Source organism: Eleutherodactylus coqui, chromosome 7 (genome assembly GCF_035609145.1).
Source record: "Eleutherodactylus coqui strain aEleCoq1 chromosome 7, aEleCoq1.hap1, whole genome shotgun sequence".
Lineage (NCBI taxonomy): Eukaryota > Metazoa > Chordata > Amphibia > Anura > Eleutherodactylidae > Eleutherodactylus > Eleutherodactylus coqui.
Genome location: NC_089843.1, coordinates 159,576,859 through 159,592,597, shown reverse-complemented (window position 1 = coordinate 159,592,597; position 15,739 = coordinate 159,576,859). Strand labels below are relative to the sequence as shown.

The 15,739-nt window shown below is 44.2% G+C and overlaps 1 protein-coding gene across 1 annotated transcript in view; it reads right to left on the bottom strand.

Moving 5' to 3' along the window:
• Positions 1 to 15,739, bottom strand: part of USP53 (ubiquitin specific peptidase 53) — a 38,779-nt gene that overhangs the window by 6,706 nt on the left and 16,334 nt on the right. Inside the window, exons 6-14 of the mRNA XM_066573891.1 lie at positions 14,191 to 14,296; positions 13,459 to 13,605; positions 13,140 to 13,289; positions 12,450 to 12,618; positions 12,161 to 12,310; positions 11,368 to 11,514; positions 9,936 to 10,671; positions 3,224 to 3,288; positions 961 to 1,063 (exon numbers count right to left, since the gene is read on the bottom strand). Of these exons, the coding sequence (XP_066429988.1) occupies positions 961 to 1,063; positions 3,224 to 3,288; positions 9,936 to 10,671; positions 11,368 to 11,514; positions 12,161 to 12,310; positions 12,450 to 12,618; positions 13,140 to 13,289; positions 13,459 to 13,605; positions 14,191 to 14,296 (1,773 nt within the window). The remainder of the gene's footprint in view (positions 1 to 960; positions 1,064 to 3,223; positions 3,289 to 9,935; positions 10,672 to 11,367; positions 11,515 to 12,160; positions 12,311 to 12,449; positions 12,619 to 13,139; positions 13,290 to 13,458; positions 13,606 to 14,190; positions 14,297 to 15,739) is intronic.

The window sequence follows — 15,739 nt, the reverse complement described above, 5'->3', positions numbered from 1 at the left end:
ATCCACATGGCTGGCTAATCCCGAGATTAGCGGCCGCGGGCGGTTTTGCCGCGGGTGGATCTGCTGCGGCAGAACCGCGGCAAATCCGCCCTGTGTGAATGCAGCCTTAATGTCCTCCATACGGTTTCTGTTGAGGAGATAGTGTTAAAGGAGCAGGATCTGTGTGTGGGCAATAGAAAGACATTATAGCACCAAGTTTCTAGCTCTTCCTGGAGCAAAAGTTTAGAGAAAACTGACAAGTAAGAAGGTTTCCTGCATTTATGAGCATTTTACCCAGGCTCCAAGTCATCTAATGGCCAGAAATACTGCTAGTACTGTACATATACATTCTGTATCACCTGAAATGACAGCTATGCTTTAAGGAAAACAGAAAACCTGCAAAACTGCATTCCCCCTTAGCCCCGGGATGGGCTTGTGCAGAATCTGGCAAGTTTTATCCAGAAAAAGCCTGTTCAGTACTTCTATAAACAACCGTATTCCGTACCTACACAGTATATAGGTATAGAAGTATTCTCTGGCTATACACCCTGCACATATTAATGGTCTACGTTAGCAATAAATATTTCAGTACGTATTTATACTATAAGGATTCTTTACTCCTGCAGAGATGGATCCCGATTGGTCCAGACTACCGAATGGCCATAAAAAAATTAAAATAATTCCATAAACATGCTTGTACACATACTTGAGGTATAAGGTCCAAGATAGAATGTGAACTACAGCCTGAGCAAAGAGAACCAGTCTACTGGCTCCGGTCTTGAGAAACCTCACTTTATGCTGAAAACTGGCTTCATGTAATCAGACTTTCTGGATTATCAGTTGGCAGATGTACTTCTATGCTGACTGTATAGCCTTTCATATACAGGTCACACATTTCTATATATGAATATATCTAGTTGTACTCAAAAATACACATCTGCTGGAAATAAAAGCCAGCAGCAAAATACATAGCACTCCTACCTTTGCCCAGATGGACTGTGCATTTGCAAGGGCTCACGTGGAATTGGCGATAACCGATCTTCATATCTATTACGCTCCAAGCCATTATAATCTTTGAAGTAGCCTTAAATACAAAAAGGTCATTTATTTCTACAAATGCCTCCACCCCAAATATAAAAATATAAAAGTACTTGTAAATACAGCAGGTTTACATCCCATCCAATAAGCCATTCTAACACAATGGGCTGCCAGCTTGTAAACGTGCTCAGCTGCAGTTAGACAAAGCACGCAGCAGATGGCAGCAGTGATCCACCAGGAACACCACCTAACGAGGGCGGCGTGCCTGCCAGTGAGTAATGTGCGCCGACACCAGAAGGGTTTGTCTTCAGGATTCCAGTCCACTTAAAAATAGAAGCGTTATTTTTCTCTTCTGCTGACACAGAGAACCATGCATGGCTAAAACAAGCTAGCGAATCCACCGAGAAGCTTGGCCCACAGCTCTCTCCAGAAGGAAGCACGGCCTGTAGAACTAATGCTGCATTATATGAAGCGGGGAGGTGTTGGCACAACCTAGGACTTCAGGTTAAAGTTACTTCTTCATCCAAGACACAAAAATACCGTTTGCTGTGTTGAAGCAATATCTACCAGTGTACCGCTATGAACCTGTTCACACTAAGAAATGCAGCAGACATGTGTAATATAGCCCCAAGAGCCGCCCCCTCCATAGGAATATAAGGAAGCTAGAACAAGACTTCTGCAGCGCCACCTATTGGATGGCAGCATTCCTTCAAGTCAATGCTTGACCCTTTATACAGATCTGTAGAGCAATGATTGAGCATTTAAAGTCAAGCCAGAATCCATACACAGACAGCTGTTCGGGGTTTTTTGCCCCTCATCAGTGTGCAGTAGGACTTGGCTAGTGAGAGGCCTATGACATTGGTCAGGAGGAGTAACATCTCTCCTTAGGGAGAGCACCAAGAAGGTGAATGAGGAAACTTATAAGGCCATGCGTGCTCCTCTGGGTAATATGCAAACAAGGAAGATGGAATAATATCTCTGCAGCGCCACCTATTGGATGGCAGCATTCCTTCAAATCATTGATTGACCCTTTATACGGGTCTGTAGAGTAAATGATTGGGAATTTAAAACCAAGCCAGAATCCATACACAGGCCCAGAGGAGCATGCATGGCCTTATAATCCTCCTCACTCACCTTCTTAGTGCTCTCCCTAAGGAGAGAGGTTACCCCTCCCGATGGCCGTCTCAATAGTGGTTTTGTTTTGGCCCCCCAATTCAGACTGCAGTTACTAGTGAGCTCAAAGTGCAGCAATGACTCAGCTGTCAAACCAGCTACACCACAGAAACCATCTACCCCAGGCTGAACCTGCCTGGTGTGACGGGTTGTTTTACAGCTTTTCTCAGTAACACAACGTAGTTTTTATTGTGTTTTTATTTTTAGCCAAAGATGGAAGTGGCTTTAAATGGAGTGTCTTCTACTTCCTGCTTGATCCACTTCTAACTTTGGCGCAAAAACCACCAAACAGCAGTTGGTACTTGCGAAAACACTCTGAAGGCTGCAGTCACACGGGCGAGACAAATTGCACAAGATTTGTGCGTTGTGAGAAGCACAAATATTATTCCCTTTTTTTTTTAAAGGGGTCATACACATGAGCAAGGCTTTCCTGTATGGCGATGCAGAAAACATGTTCTCTCTTCCTGCATGCTGTCACATCGCACCACATGCTGAGTGCACGCGATGAGAGGTCTCCAATTGTAAGAACGTCAACCGCGGCGGCGGATCGCCACATCCCTGAACTGATGAGGCTGTTTTGACATAAGTCTCGCACCCATGGGGAATGCACATGGAAGGCGAGCACAACATGGGCCCTATATTGCGCTCACCTGTGTGAATTTCGCCTTAGAATGCCACAACAGGTCAACATTTATTTTTCGTCATCTTGTCCAACTTTGTTTCGATGTTGCCCGAGCTTGCTATGGGTGGGATCATCAACGTGAAGGACTACAGTTCCCACAATTCCTTTCTTCTCACAGATATGCCTCCATTTACAGCTGCCTACCTGCTCCTCTATTACAAGGTGTAAGGTAATGTGTAATAAGGCTGCTCAGCATGTGACACATGATCCCTCCAGAGCCAAGAAGGGAAGGGGGTGACCCCTCTATTACAGAGCCCACTCTTTATATATGTTACAGTGATCAAATCTATCCATACAGAAGCAGACAGTGACACGAACCGCTGACCGTTCTGACCCATCCCAACAGCTTACCATTTAGTTGGCTTCTGCTGTGCGGAGACGTAGAAAGGAATCCATTCCCTGGATGCTGATGGTCACTGAAATACAGACGATATCAAATACTTGTGAATATACAGATGTGAGAATCTTATAATATACATTTATATAGGTACATAGTATCTGAAGACGTACATCACCTTCTGGGATCCCCAAAACCGTGCAAACAACCATGTCTGCAGCTGAGTGCAACCTACAAGGATTGGTCCGATCCCCAAATAACGGCTATGTAACAGCCGTCCTGAGAACGCCCTATGGATAGGGTCACCCAACGCAGCCAGCCCTTTAAACACACAGGACATCCACACCTACTACTAAACTGAACACAAGTCCACCTCACTACACGAGACATTCCATCATCTACGGCAAGGGGCACCATTATAACAAGTCTCAACGCCAAAAACATGAACATTCCGCCCCGGCTGCCGGCCAGCACCGTGTTCACACCTGTCATTTAGTTGCAGATTTCCACATTCAAAAATAAAGTACAAAATCACTGAAATGAGCTTTTACATACTAGGGGGGGGGGGGGGGGATTTAGGGCTTGCTAGAGATGGTAACCACTTCCCGTGCAATGCAGGTAACATGCCGATTGTCTGTGCCTACAGCCAGGCTGTTAGACATGGGGACACCGCACGGTATTTGTCCCCGCGCCATGAATGAATCACTGCGGCCTTTTCCAGACTGCTCTTGCAAAATTGCTATCTTGTTAAAGGTATAATCTGAGAAGTCCCTTCATAATACGGCCAATTGTCCCCGTTTCTCCAACCACAAGACTAACTAGTAGGCTGGCAGCTCCACCGGACTGCGACTGAACAGCCCACCAACAAGACAGCTGTGTTTCTCACACAACCCCTTCATGACCAGTCGATGTTTTGGGCCTTCATAGCCAGAGCAAAGCTTTACTTTCTGGAGTGCTGGAGTCTAGAAGGGGATTTATTTTTTCTTTTTGTTACCCCAAAAGGTTTTGTTCCTTTAATTTTCAGGATACAGCGCTTCCTTGTTTATAGTTTGGGTGGATATTTTATAGGGTTTTTTTTCCCACCATTACCATTTATAAGAAAAAAAAAATTTAAAAAATTCCCACACTGTTTTAACTTGTTAAGGACCAGGTGCTGTAAATTTACAGCAGCTGGTCACAGGCTTAAAGCCCAGCCGTATGCAAAATTACGGCGGGGATTAAAGCCACCTGCTTCTGCAATCAATCAGAAGCAGGATGGGTTGTCAGCTTGCCTCCTTTTTTCAGTAAACAGCGCTCAATGAGCGATATGTACTAAAAAGTGGAAGGGTTTCTTCCACTACAGAAGTCGGCAGCAGGGTCCCAGCAGACCCCGATTAGCTCTGCCAGTGACTACTATAACTACATGGGGATCTCTTCCCCTGTAACTGGATGCCCCAGCTACAGTGGGAAATTGTTAAATAAAACAAAAAGACATGTGAATGTCCCCCAGAGGTCTTATATGACGTCATGGAGGACATATATGGTAAAAAAAAAAATTTCATATATACAAGTAAATAAAAATTACAGAATAAAACCCAAGGCAGACACCAGCCAAAACCGTCACTATATGCGCCCTGTAATCCAAAACCACACATATCAAAAGGTCTGAAGCAAAAATGAGGAACCCGATCCCATACTTTGTTTTAGTGTAAATGTACTTTATAAAAATTTTTTTTTTTTTTTTTTTAATTGAGGGTAAAAAGCTAAAAGTCAGTTAAAAAAAATATTAAGAAGATAGCCCTGTGTGTCATGGAAAAAAACACAGCAAAGAATTTTGGTAGCTAAAGTATAAGAAGAAAAAAATAATACAGTAACCACATGGGTAAAATGTGTCTAGTCCTTAAGGGGTTAAGGTAGTTCAACTATTAACCACATCAGTAATCCCACATCTAACGACATCACATACAAGTAAACAAAGCCCCTATTGTAGCCAGAAATATCTTCCTCCCTTATCTTCCACGTACAGAAATGTTTGTTAGAGGAAGAGTGTGCTTTTTTGGTGTGGAGGGTGATTTTTTTGTGATTTTTTATAATTAAAAAATATACACACACACTTTTTTTCTTCTTAATTTTTCACATTTTACTTTTAGAAGACCTTTCACTTAATTTCTTTTACTACACTATAGGGGCACAGGTTATCGGGCACCACAAGGTGTATTCCCAGCTGTGCCAACATAGGGAGCTGTTCTACAGAACGATTACAGCTTTGAAAAACAAAACCCCTGATTGTTGATCGGCTCACTCAGTTTAAACACGGCCGGCAATTGAACGATGAATAATTAGTCATTGATTTCATGAAAGCCATTGTTTCCTTCTTCGCCATTTGTTCGGTTTAAACACCGATTGCTCAGTCGCCCTCGTTCACTGGCAGAGAACTGAACAAGCCTGTTAATAAAAACTATTTACCTTTGTGTTTAAGCTGATGCCCGAGCAAACTGACATTGTTTGCTGGAGTGAACAATTATTACTCATATTAGATGGCTGATAACTGTTCTGATAACCGCCTATTAGATCACGGTTAGCCCTGATCTGCAGATCGCATCCTCTCTGCATGCCAGCGAGCCATGCTATGCAGATGGAATTCTTACAAGGTTGACGTTGCAGGGATTTCCCAGCAACCATGAAGCGCTGCTTCCACATTTGGTGGTTCAGGTCAGACTTATCCCATGCTACAGGAACCTGGCGATCCGTGGGTCCCTGCAGTACAGGACCAATCAGCTGGCAGAGTAACTAACAGTGGTAACAGATCAGGAGGTCACTTACTGTGACAGACGATTGCAGCACGAGATGGGTTAAACCAACAGGTTTTGATCCAGGTGCCATTATCAGGACTAGAACCAATCAGGTCCCAATGTTGGTACCCAGATTATAGGCTGTTCGTTCCAAGTATGGTTGTAACTTTCTTGAAGCTGGAAGCCTGCTATGGCTGAGAAAAGGAGGACCATAAATATGCTGGCTGCGGTACGGATATGTGAGGTGGTCGAGAAGAGGGTTAAGGGCCACTCCAATGAAAACTTTTTCCCCCATGACTGCACTCCTCACTGGGTTGCCTGTGACACTCTGGACATCTATATACTGCAGTCACCTCCATGCAGTGTAGCATCCTGATACTTATTAGACTACTTGATTTTTAAATTTCTCCAGCTTTCTCTATGCTGTGCTAGCAAACCCATGATACATCACATGACCAGCTAGAGTCTGTAGCATCTCCGCCTGCTAGGAGGACAGGACAATCATTCCCTGTCCCTCTGAACAAAAAAACAACAAAGAAAAAAAAACAAAAAAAAAAACACTACAGTCCATGCAATGTCATCATAGAAGAATTCTGGTGACTGAAATAGTGACCGAGAGAACAGAAATAATCCCCAGATGGTCAGAATGAGATCACATGACACGCTTGAGAAAGAGTCCAGGAGAGGATAAAACAAGGCAATACTAACATACATATCTACTGGGGGACTAGTACATGGTGAATGGAAAAAAAACCCTTCACCAGTGTCCCTTTAAGCTCAGACTGAGTAGAAGGGCAGAGATAGGGACTCCATGCAATAGAGCATTATGGCTGGGGTCACAGGGCGGATTTGCCGCGGATTGCCGTTGCATATCCGCACTGCGGCAAAACCGCTGCGTTTGCAGTGCAATGCAGCACAAATGAGATTTGCCAAAAAGCTGTTCTCACAGGACGTATTTTTTCTGCACAGCCGCAGTGTGGAAATGCAACTGCGTCGCGGTTTTAAAAGATGCAGCATGTTCATTCTTTGGTCGTTTCCGCAGCGCTTTTTTGTCCATAGACCTCTATGGACGCAGCCAAAACCGCACCAAATACGCGACAAAAGTAAAAAAGCGCTGCGGAAAAAAACGCTTGCGGATTTTTCCCGCACGAAAATCCGCAGCAAAATCCGCAAGCCCAAATTAACCTTAGAAGCGGTTTTGCCGCAGAAGCAGTTCTTCTGCGTCAAAACCGCAACGGAAAAACTGCAGCAAAACCGCAACAAATCCATCCTGTGTGACCCTAGCCTTAGGGCTCATGTCCACGGGCAAAATATGATTTAGGATCCGCAGCGGATCTCCCGCGCGCGGATCCGCACCCCATAGGGATGCATTGACCACCCGCGGGTAGATAAATACCCGCGGATCGTCAATAAAAGGCATTTAAAAAAAAATGGAGCATGGAAAAATCCGGACCATGCTCCATTTTCGTGCGGGTCTCCCGCGGGGACGGCTCCCGCGGGCTTCTATTGAAGCCTATGGAAGCCGTCCGGATCCGCGGGAGACCTAAAATAGGAATTTAAAGTATTTACCATCCGGCGCGGGCGGGGAAGGTCAGCTGTTCCTCACGGCCGCATCTTCCTTGCTTCGGCTCGGCGGATGTGCCCGGCGCATGCGCGCGGCACGTCGGCGACGTGCCGGCGACGTGCCGCCGGCGTCAGGAATTCATCCGCCGGCCGAAATTGAAGATCCGGCCGTGAGGAACAGCTGATCTTCTCCGCCCGCGCCGGATGGTAAATGCTTTTAAATTCTTATTTTCGGCGCTCATGTCCGCGGGGCAGGAGGGACCCGCTGCAGATTCTACATGTAGAATCTGCAGCGGATCTGATTTTCCCCGTGGACATGAGGCCTTAATGTAGCGTTGCATGCACTTCAGCACTGGAAGCTTGTGATGCTGCAGAAGTATTGGTTGTGTGCTTTTTGCACCCAGTTTTCGACCTCACGATACCACGAAGCAGTGAAGCAAGGCTCCAGTATCATATGCGCCAGCCAAGGATGTGACTCAAGTACCTGTCTGGCATTACTCAGCGCTCCAGAGTGGGAGTTAAATAAGAGGAAACATTTTTCTAACTGAAGCCGATTTTCCAGAGCCCACAATAAATGCTACAGGCATGCGATAACTATTGTGGACTATCCCTGCAATACAAGGTGGCCTACAGAACGGCTCCGCTCCAATCAAGTTGCATCACCCTTCCAGGTCACGCTATGCGCTTTGCCAAAAGATGGTGAACGTTTCCAGCAGATGACCGTTTTTGTCACAACACCATTGTTCCTATACCCAGGAATATAGTGACATGTAGCATGAATATCTTACATCAGATTTAGGCTGGAATCACAAGTGGATGCAGCAGGAAGGAGAAGGGTAAGTCCGTCTTTTAGTTTTCCCATTCCCTTTGATTCCATTCAACTGTGTGCGCCATTTCCGTCTTAAAAGGGGTTCTCCAGGGAGAATACTACTGGCGATCTATTATCAGAATAGTCATCAATAGTTGATTGGCTGCAGTCTGTCGCTTGGGACCCCCACTGACCAGCTGAGCACGCACATGCTGTCAGAGCCGCAAATACAGAGGTTGGAGCGGAAAACTCAACAACGACCTCCGTATAGTGGCTGGTGCTTGTAACTTCCGCTACTTTATCTCAGACTTCAGTGTTTTTTCCGGCACTGATAGCATTCGCCCACTCAGCTGATCGATCTGGGTCCTGAGCGGCGGACCCCAGCCGATCAACTACTGATGACCTATCCTGATTATAGGTCATCAGTAGTAGTCTCCCTGGAGACCCCCTTTAAAAGACCCGTCACATTCACGCTGCCCTACTCAGACAGCACAAAGTCCTGACCAGTTCCCACATCACAGCACTAGAAGAAGCCGGGCAAAAAGGTGTGCCGGGTGTTCCCCTCTGTGAATCTCGCCTTATACAGAAATAAAGTAAGGCTTAGTTCTTTGTGAGGTGGGAGCCTGTCACCATTCAATGTACTTGGTTAGGATGAAACTACTGACAGGCTCCCGAAATGTATAGCAAAAAACTAAAAAAAAAAAAATTGAATGCTCCATCAGTTGCCGTACGTATGGAAGCACCCTTACCGGGAAGCAGTGCTTCTAGGAGAGTTCTGTACGGAGCCTATACGCCAGCACATTAAGGCCACAGAGCACGCCGACATTGAGTCAGCTCTTCCATGGGCATGAGGCTTAAGTGTTCACCCAGTCAAGTCGGACAGGGAGCTTGGGGCTCCATAGGAAACACGAGGAAATAAATTCCACAGATTTGCCTCATGCCTGGATGACCAAAAAGCAGAATCTTGGGAATTTGATGGTACAGCCTGCTGCTGAAGATGTGAACCAATAAGCCCCAGAGCTTATTACGGCGCTGTCACACCTGCCGCTCTGATGCGTTTCAAACCAGTGTTAAAAAGGAAGTACAGAAAAAAGTTCCCTTACAACTCCCCTCCCCTTTGCGATCCATTCCTGCTATTGGCTTGAAGGAAACCTGTCATCACCTCCCAACAGCACCATAAACTAAGTCATGGTGCTGTTCTTGGAGGTGATTGAGACGGTTTTATACTCCCCACTATCCAGCAGTAAAGTCCATGTGTGGCACAAAGAAATAAATACAGACTTTTCAGATTCTTGTGAGCATGCTCTCCCATAGAAGTCTATGAGAGAGCACACACTGCAGTCTGAGACAGCCAGATTTGTGTGCCACAGGGAAGTGGAGGCAAGTATAAAAATACGTTACCCGGCTTCTCGGCCAATCCTTCCCAACAGCACCACAACTTAGTTTCAGTGTTGGGAGGGGACAGGTGCACTGCACAAAGTATAGGGAAAAGATTCTACTTCACTCCCTGTTTTAGCTTCAAGATGGCATATGTGAAAGGATCCTCACTGGCACTACCGAATCATGGTATATGTTCTAGCTTACCTGCAAAGACTTTCTTGAAGACCCTTCATATCAGCGAAGCTAGTGCCTTCAATTATTGGAGAATCCAGATTACTGGAGCCGCTGCTGATGTGATCGCTGCTCTCGTAGCCAGACTCCGCTCTCTGCCAGCTGTCAAGATGGTACATCTTGGAGTCGGCATTCAGTTTGTTCCTCTCAGTCTGACCTTTCCCAAGAGATTCCAGAGAACTCCTGCTGCCACACTCCTGTTTTATTTCATCCTCATAGATGGTCATTAGGGCTTTTTTCTTCGGACTCTCCTTTGAGCAGTGGTTAGTATTATGTTCCTTGACAGCCTGGTGCTTCCCATTAGTCTGTGCTGTGTGCCGAGGGCTCGACTGAGTCTTCTCGTTCTCATTAAAGATGCTGTCCACATTTAGAGTCTCTCGCATGGGTCTCCAGGGCTTTCTAGTTTTGCCATTTGTCTTCTCTCTGTACTCCTGACTGCTGTCCGTATCATAGTCAGATGAAGCATGGTTTTTCACTCTATTGAACTGCCTGGATTCGGGAACTGTGGTTTGCCCTGCGGTGGATGAAGAAATGTGCCTGGGCTGCTGGTCCGGTCTCTGCTGCTTATACGGCCCTCTTCCTTGACTGCTGAAGAAGTGAGGGTCAGGATACTGCCTGAAGCCGTTTCTAGTAGGGGAAGAGGCAGGTCTCAGTTGGGTTCCCGAGAAGGATTTCGAGGGGTATACATTCACGGCTCCAGAGGTTTGTTCTGAAGAATGGAAGCAAAAGAACAGTTTTGTTACCAGAATCATTTTTCGAAACATTGTTAGCATGTTTAGAAAAAGACAGCTGAAGTTCTGCCATATGATTGCATGTGTCAGGGGTATACGCCAAGCAGGCGCCACACATATGGTGTGAACTTAGGGCCCTTTTACCTGGAGCGAGAAATCGCACTAACGAGCAAAAGATGACAGTGGCAGACAGTTTAAACACGCAGATCTTTTACATTTTTTCGGCATTCGCTCAATCATTGGCTTTTTAGGGGACTGCACTAGTGAAAGGCAATAACTGATCACTTTTTTTTTTATTTTTTTTTTTTTATAAATACACATAACGACTTGCCAATAATTTTTAAGTCTGCATAAAAAAAAAAAAAAAATAATGATTAAAGGATCAGTGAATTATTGTTTATCTGAACGATAACAGTTCAAATTTGCACAATCGACTTTTTTTTTTTACAATATTCGTTCCATTTAAATGGACCCTTAGGCGGAGACAACGCATCAACTTTGGCTGCAATGTAGGTCTGCATAATCCAATTGCATTCACAAGTTGCTTAAAAAAAAAAAATTATATATATATATATATATATATATATATATATATATATATATATATATATATATATATATATATATTATAGTTAAAAATTCCTGTAATTCAAAGAATTAAAAATTTGAACTACCTTTTTGCCTGGCAGGTTCCTTCTTCTGTGTTTTATCCAAAGGCTTTCTTTGAGCAGATGATGCACTTTTTAGGTTATTCACTCTTTGGGCACATTCTCGGGACAGATCTTTAAACTTTTCCTGAGGATCATTACGACCTAATTTAACTTAAACCCCACAAAAAGAGAAGATGAAGTCATTTTAGCGCATTTATTAGATACTTTGTACAAATAACTTTTGAAAGATTCTATTGGCATAGAACAAAGTATCTGTCTATACTTATGATCAATACAACTGGGTGTATAGGCATGGGGCTCATACAAATCTGAAAAAAAAATGACGTATAAAAATAACTAAATAAAAAAGAACCTTTACACGGTGTGATTATTGCCCAAATAATCAGTTGAGAGATTTTTGTTAATATTTGTACCATGTAGACACAGTCACCTACGGGGCACCGAGCAAGAAATTGCTGTTTCTTTATAGCTAACTGAAACTAAACGCTCAGTGTAAACAGGAGTTGCTTAATCTTCAAGCGATTGCACGCTCCGCTTCCATTCACTGATCCATCACTCCTGTGTAAAAGAGCAAGAGCAATAGCTGCATGCCTGATAATCATCCCATGTAAAGAAACCTTTAGGCAACATGCTTAAAGGGGTTATCCAGAAGGAAAACAGAAAGACAAGAAGGGCATTATCTTGTCCATAGACTGCATCTCATCCCATTCCATAGATTGGGCAAGTAGATCCCCTTTACTAGTCCCAGACATTCCTCTAAGCTGCAGCATAAAACCACGACAATGGTTTTACATACCAGGTCCTCTGCCAGCAGTTGACTGACCACCACCATTAAATCCAATATCATTCTGAATCTTGTAACCACTGTTCTGATAGACATGTTCTCCAAAATCACGATCTCTATTGAATTCGGACTTTTTTGATGTTGTTGACATTCGATCATTGGCTTTTGGGAAATAAGAGTATACAATAGTTACTATCAAAAACGTTTCATGCTTGCAATTTCAGATGGTATTAGCCAGTTTGTTGAGAACTATAGGAGGGGTGGATTGGTGTAAGAACTATTTAAGAGTTTCTCTACACACCTGTATCCTCATTGGTGAAGATCCTTTTGTAAGGTGTCCAGTGCATAACCTGCCTGAGCGCATCATCTGTAGTGACGGCAGTGCCATCAGGATTTGCATAAAATAGTAGCAAAGGCTGGTAGTGACACCGAATGCACTTAGTAACTACGTCTTTCCATTTGGTTCCAACCTGAATAACCAGGAAAACAAGGGAAGGAAAGAAAAAGGAACCCAGGTAAACGTTAATTTCAATACAACTTGAGTCTTGCATCTTAACCCTTTCCAATCCAATGTCGGGCCTGCCCTGACATCATTTCCCTGAACGCCGAGCTGGGAGCCTGCATCGTGGGGGGGACCCGTTTACCTGTCCGGCGTCTTCCGCATTCTCCCTTCTGCCTCCTGGCCTGGCGATCATGTGACCACTGGGTGCCACCTGACCCCAGCGGTCACATGATCGCCGAGTCGGAAGGCAGAAGGGAGAATGCGGAATATGCTGAACAGGTAAACAGGTCCCCCACGGTGCAGTGAGCACCTGCACCCTCCTGAACTATGTCAGTTCAGGAGGGTGTAGGGAAAATGTATTTTTCTCATCCATTCTCCCCAGTTTTAATTTATTTGGAGCTGGGGAGAATGGATGAGAAAAAAAATAAATGGATTGGAAAGGGTTAAAGAAAATCTGTAGCTATATTTAATGAAGGCTTTTACAATTACCTCTTTCACCGAAGCATCATCAAATAAAACCCATCTGGCACTTTTTGTATGATAGGCAAAGGCACAATAGTGTCGGCTTGTGTAGCAGATCATACCCACAAGGTAAAGTCTACTTTCTTTCGCGTGTTCGTCGGTAACTCTAAAAAACAACTGGGGAAAGAAAAATGTAATGTTTTAGTTCACCACATCTGAAATAAGAGACATCACCAAAAAGTCTAATTTATAATAACATATATAATTATTTCTGTGTGACTCACAAATACTGCATATTGGTGATATGAAGCACTTTGGCTCAAGTGACTACAAAGAGGATACATACCCCAGGTAAGTAGAGTTGGGTAGCTAAATTACGAACAACGTCTTCTGTTAAGTCCGAGTTCTCAGAATCCCACACCAGACCAATAGTTACTATCTCTGGGCAGTTCATTAGCACCCGGCGAATCTTGATCTTCTGCCCACAATTGCTCTAAAGGAAAAAAAAAAAAAAAAAGTTAAAATAGTCAAAAAGAAAAACAGCGCGCACATTTTGTTTCTGATCTATGCATGTGAAGAGATCAGTTTGATGACTTCTATGATCTTGGCCCATCACCAGTTTCCAGAATGAAAGGCTGTACAGATAGCAACCATTTTTTACCATTCATGGACCATGGTAATGGCATTGAGAGCTTGTTTGTTGCAAGGCAATCTGTAGTTTTTATTGGCACCTATTTCGGATACCTATAGGGTGGCTCAGTGGTTAGTACTGTTGCCTTGCAGTGCTGGGATCCTAGGTTCAAATCCAACCAACCAAGGACAACATCTGCATAGGGTTTGTACACTAGGGATGATTGTAGGCCATAGGCTTTTCAGGTGGTTTTTGAAGGTTTCTGATCATTTGGGGTAACTGTTCCAGAGTATGGGGGCACATGGGAGAAGTCTTGGATGCAACTGAAGAGAGAAAGTATCAGGAAGGTGCTAATATACTGCATTAGCTGGACAATGGGTTGCCAGTGAAGAGGTAAAACCTCCGCTATGTATTCACAGTATTATGATGTGACATTTCGGTACTTACAGGACATTTCCTATAGTCGTCCGCAGTGTTTGCAGCCTGTAGTAACTCGGCAAACATCTCAGGCTTAAGGCGCTCGTGTCTCTCCAGCATTCTATCAACTTCATTACTAGATAAGACATGGAAGGTACACAGGTATTAACATCACAAAGGAGATGGAATCATGTTTTTACACTTCATTAAATGCTCAATTTCTCCTTACCAACTATTGCTATAGTGAATACTGATCCCTACGGTTCTCTCGCTTCCATTGTTCTTTCCCTTCAATGACATTTCCCGTTTCCCTCTATTGCATTATAAGTGAACTCATTTAGCCATTGTTTCCAAGGTGTTGGTGTCTCACGAGCGTTTGCACAAATACGCTCGCGGCAGCATATTAGCGCATAAACAGTTTGTAGAGAACCATAATCAGCATGCATCTGCACATATTACTGTGATTTTTGTGCACGCAAGGTCAGTTCACACACGTGAGACACACCATTTCCATGGAATTTAATGGCTATTTAAGCCTAATAAAAGGTCAAAAGTTAAAAATTGTAATGCGCATGACCGTGGTGGCTTGCAGACAGGTTTGTATTTCCCATGCTGCCGCTTAGCGATGACGTGGGTACCCGCGGCCTATGTTAATGGTGTATGGTCTGTGGGTCAGACGCCTCCATTGAGATTATTGGGGATAGTCTGCGTGGCTTCCGTTGCAAAATAGAGCATGCTGCGATTTTTCTTTTGCTCACGAAATACGACTGTAGGGAAGGGGAGGGGGGGGGGGGGCTTAAAATCTAAAATATATGCCTTTCAATGCCTGCGTTTTACCATGATCATGGCCGGCAATCATGGAATCCACAATTCACATCCGGTCGTGTATGATCGCCTTATGCCACACACTCACAGCAGCTTCAAGGGTTAAGCTTAAATACAATCTCAGCATTGACTGCACATGAATGAATGGGATCCTTAATGTAAATGCTGCCTGCAACAAGTTAATACAGGATGTAATATTCATGTTCCTATGTGGCCAATACACACAACTCATTGCATCCATCTCCATAATAAACAGGTTCCCATTCTGACCACCAGTATGAAGTGCGCTGACACCACTATGTCCTACTTGCCCTTGTCAAGTCCATCTCCAGCACATGCGATAAATTTAGAAGCGTAGCGTGAAAGGGTACATGGGAACAGACTCCGAAGCAGCGTGAGACAAAGCCTTTATACCTTTCCATCATGCAATTATATTTACATCCGCTCGTTTCTCGCAAAAGGTTAGAGCAAATTAGCAGCACCGCGTTCTAACCAAATTGCAGAGCGCTCACCCGTTCAGACGTGATGTATTTTTTTTCCCCTTCTTAAACTTTGACAGTAAAAGCGATTTTCATACCGACAGTCAGAATTTGTAAGGGGGTAAGCTCATACAAAAGAGGCAGCGCAGCAGCCCAAAGAAAGAACATCTGCTTGTGTCTGGAACCCTGGGCCCAAATAACATGGTGCACTTACAGATTGAGTCACTGTTCAAAAAGGCTGCAATTTAAATAAAACATTAACATGCTAAAATCCG